Here is a 10,073-nt window from a genome sequence, read left to right on the forward strand (position 1 = left end):
ACGAGCACACAAAACACTCGCAAAGAAAAGAACGAACACACAGCACAAAATAATTAGACACTCTTTTTCATAAAAAAGAACACTGACTTTAATTAAATGACTATATACAATTAATTGGTAGCGGAATTATTCAAATATTGCTTGACAGCTCCACGTCCCAAAACAGAACAAAAGCCAGCCGGGCTTTTTTAATCAAATCGATCGATCTTCCCTTGGCCATCTTTTCAAACTCAGCCGAAAAGCGGTCATAACACTGCCTCCTTTTTTAAAATTTGTCGTCTCGACAAGCACAAAGTCTTCTTGTTAGGAGTGCGCACTTAATCGTCGCGTAATTGAAGGATTTTGGACTGTGAGAATCGGAGCAATGAAATACACAAACCGTTAAAGTTCACAAATTGCTTTAATGCCACTTAGACACTACAGGCACAGTTTTAAAGGAAGTACTCTGAGATACTTGGTACACCGACAGACACGGTCGTGTGAGTTTAAAAATAAGATTAGAGATTTAATTAACCGGCAGTCATGGCCGTACGATTAGGAGTCTTGTGAATCTCTATCTGAGAGGCAAAAACGCCTGCTTCCGCTCGAGCGCTCCAGGACGCCCAGAGGGGGCTTGCGCAGGACACCGTCGTAAGGTGGTGCCCTCGCGTGATAAAGGATCGATATCGATCGCTCGCATGTAGCGGGTGACACGCTTTCGCGTATTACGCTGTTCCCAAACATGCCGCTCGCCTCGTACTGATAGTACGAAACGATGATGTACCCGGGAGACCAAGCATCACGCCTAATAGAACTTAGTGTAGTAATATTAGTTGATAAAGCTAAACAATAATACAAATTAATAACGACGCAATGAACTGTGAATATAAAGATTAGTTACAACGCATGAGATAAACAAATTGAAATGCTATCGCCGCCCGCCATGGGAGCTCTACTGCGGCAACCCCGCATTAATTTCGATAGGAAGCTTGCATAGCCGGTTTACGGCACGCCTTCTTGTGTTCGAAAGCGTCCTTACATCCACTACCCTAACGAGACCTTGAGGGTCAGGATAGATTTTTACTACTCTCCCAAGCTCCCATTTCGTCGGCGGTAGCAACGGGTTTTGAACTGATACTAGATCATCGACTTTCAAACTAGTCGATTTCTGACGCCACTTATAGCGCTGCTGTAACGTGTGGAGATAATCTCGCGGCCATATCCGCCAAAACTGCTCGTGCATCCGCTGTACACGCTGCCAACGATTGAGTCGCGTTTCCCTCAAATCCAATACGGACTCCTCAGGCGTCGCAATCAGCGAGGTACCTATTAAGAAATGGGCAGGAGTCAAAGGTGAGAGATCGGAGGGATCATCGGACAAGGGAGCTATAAGTCTAGAATTTAGACATGACTCCACTTGAGTTAGTAATGTAGTGAACTCCTCATTTGAAAGCGTGTGAGCACCAATTACACGCCGTAAATGGTGCTTAACGGACTTTACGCCCGCTTCCCACATTCCTCCAAAATGTGGGGCGGAGGGCGGTATAAATCTCCAAGTGATGCCGTCGGAGGCTAAATACGCGACGAGATCAGGATCACGCGACAGAGCTCTGAACGCATTGCGCAATTCCTTTTCGGCACCCTGAAAATTGGTCCCATTATCACTGAATAATGAGACCGGAAAACCCCTACGAGAGGTGAATCTTCTAAATGCGGCCAAAAACCCATCGCTGGTATAATCATTGGCCAGTTCCAAGTAGTGGCCAAACAAACGAACACAACCACATAAGCCTTGTGTGTCCGCTGGCCACGTCCTACTATCGGAAGGACATGAAAAGGACCGGCATAGTCTACGCCGGTATGTTGAAACGGACGAGAAGGGTTTATTCGAACGTCCGGCAGATCACCCATTTGCTGCAATATCGGAATAGCTCTGTGGCGGACACAAACAACACACCTGTGAATGTGATGTTTTACAAGGTTTCTAGCATTTAGAATCCAGTACTGTTGGCGTAAAACTCCTAACGTCAACTGTGTCCCACCGTGAAGCGTTCGATCGTGTGCCTGCGCAACAATCAGCTCCGATATGCGATGCCTCGGTAGTATGATGGGATGTCTCTCATCGTAAGAGAGGGACGCCCGGCAGAGACGTCCCCCGACACGAAGGTTATCCTTCGTGTCCAAAAACGGGTTTAGATTTTTCAAGGGACTAGATTTAGACGGGCCCTCACCACGTTTTATTGCCTGGATCTCATTCGAAAAGTTAATCTTTTGTACGTACGCAATCCAAAAACTACGAGCCTGTCTGATAGCGTCACTCAACACATATAATGTACCTAATTGATCACTATCCGCCCTTCTAAGGCGCTGTCGAACCTTATGAACGAACAATAGGCAATAGGCCGTGATCCGCAACAACTTAGGCCAACTGGAAACTTGCTCGGAAAGATCCCACCCTGCCGCGCCCCGCTGAGCTAAATAAACTGGAACGCTACGTCGTTCCATGTTTCCGTCCGATCGAAGGGAGGAGGGATGTTCCGACCACACAGTCGAGGGTGACTGCAGCCATTGAGGCCCACTCCACCACAACGAGTGCAACTTCAACTCCTGAACGCTGATGCCGCGCACAGTCTGCGGGATTTTCTTTAGACCCGACAAATAGCCACTGAGCTTGCGGTAAGCTTGTCTGGATTTCTGATACCCTATTGGATATGAAAGTCTTCCAGGTATTGGGGTGCTGCTTAATCCAAGCAAGTGTGATCATGGAATCTGACCAGCAGTATACTGGTACTGAACTTAACCTTAAAGTACTAACAATATTTTTAAGAAAACGAGCTAGTAAGGTAGCTGCACATAGCTCTAACCTGGGAACCTGGGAACGCTAATTGTTTTAATAGGAGCGACCTTAGATTTACAGGCTAAGAGGGTTACTCCAAAGCTGCTTTGAGTGTGAATAATGCGAATGTATACAACGGCCGCATAGGCCCGTGTTGAAGCATCCGCAAATCCATGCAACTCGATACTCAGATCGGAGTTGCTTTGATTCGTCCACCTTGGGATCGAAATCTCTTTGAGATCTGTCAGACTGTGAGAATACTCAGTCCATCGTTCCTCTAGATCACTCGAGAGCGGGCTATCCCAATCGACCTTACGCAGCCATAGTTCCTGCATGAAAATTTTAGCGGTGATTACCACAGGGGCAATCCAACCCAGTGGATCAAAGAATCGCGAAATGGCGGATAGCACGGTACGTTTCGAGATCACCGGAAACTCCGGAATTTGTTCCTGAAATGGAATCGATCAAGTATAGGACTCCACGAAATTCTTAAAACCTTGAAGGAGGAGTCCTCGTCAAATTCGACACTATTGTCCTCCAGTCGATCCGACACTGGTATCTCCGACAACAATTCGTCATAGTTTGACGTCTATTTACGAAGGTGAAAACCTCCTTTCAATAACAAGGCATTCAACTGCTGACGTGTGGATTGTATGGCGGACACACTGTCTGCCCCAAACAACACGTCATCTACATAGATGGAATTATTGAGTATAGACACAGCCAGCGGGAATGCAGATCCCTCGTCCTCGCATAATTGTCGCAGGACGCACATGGATAAATAAGGCGCCGAGGCGGTACCGTACGTGACGGTGATTAAACGGTAATGATGGATCGGCTGGCTTGAACTAGGACGCCACAATATCCTCTGAAAGTCAGTATCTAACGGATGAATCATAATTTGTCTAAACATCTTTGCGACGTCAGCGACGAAAACGAAGCGATGAGTTCGCCAGCGCATAATGATAGAGCAAAGATCTGACTGCAACTTAGGTCCAGTAAGCAACAGATCATTTAATGAATACCCGTTGTCCATGGGACTCGAGGCGTTGAATACAACCCGTACAGGGGAAGTACTGCTACTCGCCTTCACCACTGGATGGTGAGGCAGATATAACGAATTATTATTAATGACCTCGTTCGGGTTTACACGGGTCATGTGACCCATTTGCTCATACTCAGAAAGAAAGCCACGATAGCTGGCAGACAATGCACTATCGCGAGCTAGACGTCGCTCTAACCTATCAAAGGCACCAGAAGCGACGTGAAAGGAGCGACCGACCTTATTCAAGTAATAGGTCCGAAAAGGTAAGCGTACCTGATAGCGTCCGCTTGGCAAACGAGAATGTGTAGATGCGAAGTGCCTTTCGCACTCGACTTCCTCTTCAGTGAGGGGATTAGAAACCGAGACTTCCTCTATCTCCCAAAACTGCCTCATAAGCGCATCCGTTCCAGGAGAAATAGAGCAGCGTAACGAGGACACCGACTGAGGGTTTCCTTCAGAAGTGTCGTTGCACGGGCCGAAGACAACCCAGCCAAAGATAGTAGGTTTCGCCATGAGATCAGAGCTCGGTCCTCGGCGGGATCCATCCATTGTTACGGCCTTATAATAGTCAAGTCCTATCAGTAAATCGATAGGGTCATCACTGAATGGATCAGAATCCGCAAATTTTAAATTCTGCAAATGAGGATGCGCAAGTAAATCAACAGGACTTCTTGGAGCATAAGAAGTAAGTACAGGGAAGATAAACGCGATCACTGTAACTGTAGTACTCGACTGTATACCCGCACTTAAATGGAGCTTAACTGCATGAGTAACGACCCCAGCCTGTAGATCACCCATGCCAGTGATAGTGTAATATACTTTAATACGCTTTGCTTTTAAGGCTTGAACAGCCCTTTCAGTGATAAATGTAGCCTCAGCGCCCGTATCAATTATGCCTCGAAGGTTTATACAACGAGCTCCATCAGTACGTACAGAGATTCGTACAGTTGCGAGTAGTACAGTACCTTTGACCAGGAGGGAATGTGAAGGAGTTGTTACCCTTGCTGAAAGACTTGATTTAGAGGGGGCGTCATTTACTGTGTTTACACTGGATGTGCTCGCTATAGCAGGAGCACCCATTGTCGTTTGTCCCCCGCTGATATCGTCGTCATGCAGAAACGTATGATGTTTGCGTTGGCAACGTGCACAGCGGCCCCGCGATTTACAGTCGCGCGGATAATGGCCTTTGGTCAAACAATTATAGCAGCAACGGTGCTGCCGCGCAACATTCTTTCTCTGCTCCGTGGATAAGGATTTAAACTGAGCGCATTGAAACAAAAGGTGCGAGCCCGCACAGTATAAACATTTAACATTAGAGATGGCAGCCGTCAACGACTTGGTGGCTGCTGAGCGATTTGTTTTACTATTATTTGAACTGCGAGTATCTCCCGCTGCATTCAGAGCCAGCATTCTGCCAACAAGAAATGTGCTCAGTTCGTTAAAGGAAGCTGGCTCTCGTTTATTGCCCAAGCTGACTTCCCACTGAGTGCGGGTATTCACATCAAGTTTCCTGGACAGGATGGCAACCACGAAATCATCGACGCAATTTCTCTCGAGACTACGTAACGCAAGGACCGCATCATTAATACTATCATGCACGCGTTTCAATTCGGAGACGGAATCAGCCTTCATCGGAGTAGCTTCTAGGATAGTATTCAGATAAGAAGAAACAATCGCGCGGGTATTTTCGTACCGTTCTTTCACGGCTCCCCATGCTAGCTCATAATTCGCGTCGGTAACGGAAATATTTTTAATAACAATGCGAGCCTCGCCAGTCAGACTCGACTTTAAATAATGCAGACGCTGCACGTTTGTGAGGCCTTCATTTTTTATCACAATCGACTCAAAAATATCCCAAAAATTGACCCACTCCGTATACTGACCGGAAAACTTAGGAAGCTCTATTCGCGGCAACGGGATTGAGCTTGGCGGACCCGAGCTTAAATCTAAAGTACTACTTGCGGTTACATGAGCGGTAGGTCTCGTCAACCTCTCTAATACTTCGCTCAGATAGTCAGACGCTTCGTAGTAGTCCTCTGTCGCCTTCCGAAATTGCTCCTCACTGAAATACGGCCATTCATCTCGCTCCGCTGGCTTGACTGCCGCCTTGAGGTCCGCATGTAGCTTTTGGCACTGAGTCCACTGCTTCTCCAAAATGGACATCCGGTTCCGCGTGACGGATGTAGTAAAATTGCCTTGCCCCAACTTCTTGAAGTTGTCGACCGTCCTCGCAATCTGATAGAGAACGTCTTCTTGTTCTGCTAATAGCCGCTCCATAATGCTTGCGCAAATACGAGCAAGACAATATGTCTGACACGGGGACCCGTGTCGATCCACTCGGCCCTGGTACTCCTGGAGTAAACGCTGTAGCACGCCTGCCGAACTCGCTGATCACGTGCGCGCCACGCGGCGTTTTCCGACGCGCGGCACTGCTCACGCTCCTAAATTTGAAAGTCACGTGATAAGCAGAGCGCTTGATCGAGCTTGCATAAAGCGTTGATCGCCAATATGCACAAAATCAGGTGCAACGCACCGACCCAAAGTTTGCGTGCGGTGCACTGTCTACACGCGTAGACGATAGAAATCGTTAATCACGTGTGTAGCACGCAGCGCGGTTCACGCGCCGTTCTAGGGAGTCACGTGATTCACAGAGCATTAGATCACGCCTGTGTACTGCTTTGTCGCTTGTACGCACGGGATATGATACACTGCACCTCTAGCACGCGTAAATTATCAAAGGTCAATGCACAAGAGTCATATGCACAGAGCACGCGTGAGCGGAACGGCTGCCGATCACGTTGCCGAATCTCGGCGATCACGTGATCACCAACTTTTCTATGCCGCAGTGAAACGGGCCGATAATTCACAAGTGTGATCGGATTGCGGTCCACAGTCTATCCGATTCTCAACAAATCCGGCTCGAAGGACCAAATTCTTTTGTTAGGAGTGCGCACTTAATCGTCGCGTAATTGAAGGATTTTGGACTGTGAGAATCGGAGCAATGAAATACACAAACCGTTAAAGTTCACAAATTGCTTTAATGCCACTTAGACACTACAGGCACAGTTTTAAAGGAAGTACTCTGAGATACTTGGTACACCGACAGACACGGTCGTGTGAGTTTAAAAATGAAATTAGAGATTTAATTAACCGGCAGTCATGGCCGTACGATTAGGAGTCTTGCGAATCTCTATCTGAGAGGCAAAAACGCCTGCTTCCGCTCGAGCGCTCCAGGACGCCCAGAGGGGGCTTGCGCAGGACACCGTCGTAAGGTGGTGCCCTCGCGTGATAAAGGATCGATATCGATCGCTCGCATGTAGCGGGTGACACGCTTTCGCGTATTACGCTGTTCCCAAACACTTCTCATATATCCGGACCTCCTGTTGTCTCCAGGACCCATCTGAGTGTTACTGCTCTCCTTCTTGAGTTGCTGCTACAAGATTCCGAGTCACTCTTTCTTGAATTCAAACGACATCCTGGAATTCTTGATTACAGAAGAAATCTTCTTCTCTCGAAGAACAACCTCTTTAGAGAAATCTTCTCTGAAGAATTCTTCTGAGGAATCTTCTTTCTTCACAAAGACTTTGAGCAAGGTGGGGGTATCTATCGTGATCCAACGTCTCGAAAGACTCATCAAGTTCCTGTCTCGGCATTAGCTCTCAGTCCCACAGGAAAAACCACGGCTCAAAAACCTGGGGCAAGGCAGTCTTCTTTTTGTTTAAACAACCAAAAGACTTGTCCTTATAATCTCAGAGCATCTTCAAACGCCCAAAAAGAAGACTTCCAGCAATCGTCTGAACAGCATTTTTTGCCTTAAAAAAAGAAACACTTGCGAGAAAACAATTTTATAAGATAAGAAATTTAACTAAACTGAGAGTACTTTTGTAAAAAAAATTCATCTCTCTTGAAACAAAGCCAACCTATTTAAATGTACTACTTTATTTTTATGCTTAGGCGATTTCCGTATATGATAAACTACGTCATTTAACCTTTCGACAATTTCAAACGGTCCTTCCCAACTACTCTACAGTTTAAGAAACCTACTTATTTTCCTACGAGGATTGTAAAACCATATTTTCTGTCCAGAGTGTATAGAGCGAGCTTTACGATCATAAATATTCTTTCATTTTTTGGAACTAACATTCAAACGTTGTCTAACTCCGATATAAATCTGAGAAAGTTTTTTTTTTTAATTTCAAAACATAATTTCTCCTAGAATTAACTGAATCGGAACCAGAAAGTTTTCCACGAAGTAAATCTAAAGGCAGTCTCAATTCCCTACCAAAATTCATTTTTGCAAGGGTTAAACCAGTGGTCTCATGTTTTGAAAATCTATATGCTAAAAGACTCATTCAAATCCACCGATCCCAATTTTACTGATTTTCTGTAATAAATGTTGCTAAATACTCCAACAAACTTTGATGTTGACGTTCCACTTGACCATTAGACTGCGGATGAAGAGGAGTAGTCCTGGTCTTTCTTATTCCAAGCAAACGTGCCAATTCTGAAAACATTCGTCAATCAAAATTTCTCCCTTGATCAGTATGTAACTCCAAAGAAATACCAACACAAAAAATTATTTGACTTACAAAAACTTCAGCAACAGTTTTAGATCTGAAATTTTTTGAAGGAAATGCCTCTACCATTTTTGTGAAACAATCAATAATAACTAAGAAATATTTGTTTCTTGAAGAAGATTGGGAAAGTGGACCTAAAATATTTGGATTTTTTCGAAGGAAAAACCAGAATTATAAACTTGCAATGCTGATTTTCTTTTATCAAAAGGACCTTTCCTCGATAAGCAAACAACACAAATTCTACACCAGTGTTCCACATCCTGCTTACAAATCGCCAAATAAAATTTTTTTCAAATTTTATCTAAAGTTTTATTTACACCAAAATGACCACCAGAAGGAGAATCGTGAGCTTCCTCCAAAACACCTGACTTTGTCGAACAATTATTTGAAAAATTTTACGTTTTAAATCTGGAGATTCCCATTTCCTAAACAACACTCCATCTTTAATGATGAGAGAATCCTAAATAGACCAGTAAACTTTAGAAGTTTTATTTTCAGAGGCAATCTCCTGACGAGTCGGCCGTCAAGCTCTTTTTCTAGCAGGAAAATATACAACAAAGGATCGACTTTCTAAAAATTTTTTCAATTTTCAAGATTATTTTCCCAAAAACAATTTGTCCTACTAATTCAGTTGAAGAATTTTTCTTGTTTAAATCAACTTTAGAACAATAATTATAGCCTTTATCAACACAAGGGCGCGTTGACAAGGCATCAGCGTTCCCATGTAATTTTCCTTTTTGATGTTCTACTATAAAATTATATTTTTGAAAACGTTCTAACGGGCCAACTATCCCTCAACGTTCTTAAAAAAAAGTAACTCTAAGAAGCATAATCTGTTCTTATAAGAAAATTTCGTCCGTACAAATAGTGATGAAAAGATTTTATTGACTTTATAATTGCCAATAATTCACGCCCAGTTACAATAATTTCTTTCATACTTACTCAACACCTTACTAAAATAAACGATCACTTTTTCTACTCCTCCCTGATTTTGAGATAAGTCCGCCCCTATTCCATGATCCGAAGCATCTGTATTCAAAATAAAGCTTCCTTTTTCAGTGGGAAACGATAATATTGGAAAAGTAGTTAAAAACTTTTTCAACAACTCGAAAGCTTCTTGGCAGGCATCATCCCATATAAAATTACTCAAGTTTTCAGTTAAGATAAATAAAGGTTTAACAGTAAGAGAAAATCGCCTCTCAAATTTTCGATAAAATGAGCAAAAGTCTAAAAAGTTTTGGACTTGCTTTTTATTTTTAGAAATCGGCCAATCCTTAACTGCCGCAATCTTCTCAGGGTCAGTGGTAATTCTTTTCTCTGAGACGACATGACTCAAATAATTAACCTCTCTCCCAAAGAAAGTACATTTTTTAGAATTAAGTTCAAGATTTACTGCTCGTAAAGACAAAAGGGCCTTTTTTATATTGATTAACATCTCTTTAAAAAATTTTCCGAAAATGATGACGTAATAAACCATGCAGATTTTGAAAAATAATTGCTGAAAAACTTTCTCCATAAGACGTTCAAAGGTAGCCGGTGCATTACAAAGTCCAAAAGGCCTAACTGTAAACTGCCATAACCCTTTTTCAATCAAAAAAAGCAGTTTTCTCTCGATCCTCAGGACGAATTTGAACTT

General features: G+C 43.8%; 1 protein-coding gene across 1 annotated transcript; it reads right to left on the reverse strand.

Moving 5' to 3' along the window:
* Positions 1–534: 534 nt before the first annotated feature.
* LOC113005524 lies at positions 535–6,137 on the reverse strand. Its single transcript, XM_039456449.1, has 6 exons — positions 3,413–6,137; positions 3,312–3,367; positions 2,844–3,264; positions 1,672–2,681; positions 973–1,621; positions 535–857 (listed from the first exon to the last, which is right to left on the reverse strand). Exons 1-6 carry the CDS (start codon positions 6,135–6,137, stop codon positions 535–537), a joined length of 5,184 nt encoding a protein of 1,727 aa, XP_039312383.1.
* Positions 6,138–10,073: the final 3,936 nt, after the last annotated feature.

This window comes from Solenopsis invicta, chromosome 13 (assembly GCF_016802725.1).
Source record: "Solenopsis invicta isolate M01_SB chromosome 13, UNIL_Sinv_3.0, whole genome shotgun sequence".
Classification (NCBI taxonomy): domain Eukaryota; kingdom Metazoa; phylum Arthropoda; class Insecta; order Hymenoptera; family Formicidae; genus Solenopsis; species Solenopsis invicta.

Bases quoted from the DNA above. Each gene is read 5' to 3' on its own strand.
- LOC113005524 (XM_039456449.1), bottom strand. From the start codon at position 6,137: ATGGAGCGGCTATTAGCAGAACAAGAAGACGTTCTCTATCAGATTGCG. The intron at 3,368-3,412 runs GTAAATAGACGT...CGGAGATACCAG, and splicing joins GAAAGGAGGTTTTCACCTTC to TGTCGGATCGACTGGAGGAC. The intron at 3,265-3,311 runs GTTTTAAGAATT...ATTCCATTTCAG, and splicing joins ACGAGGACTCCTCCTTCAAG to GAACAAATTCCGGAGTTTCC.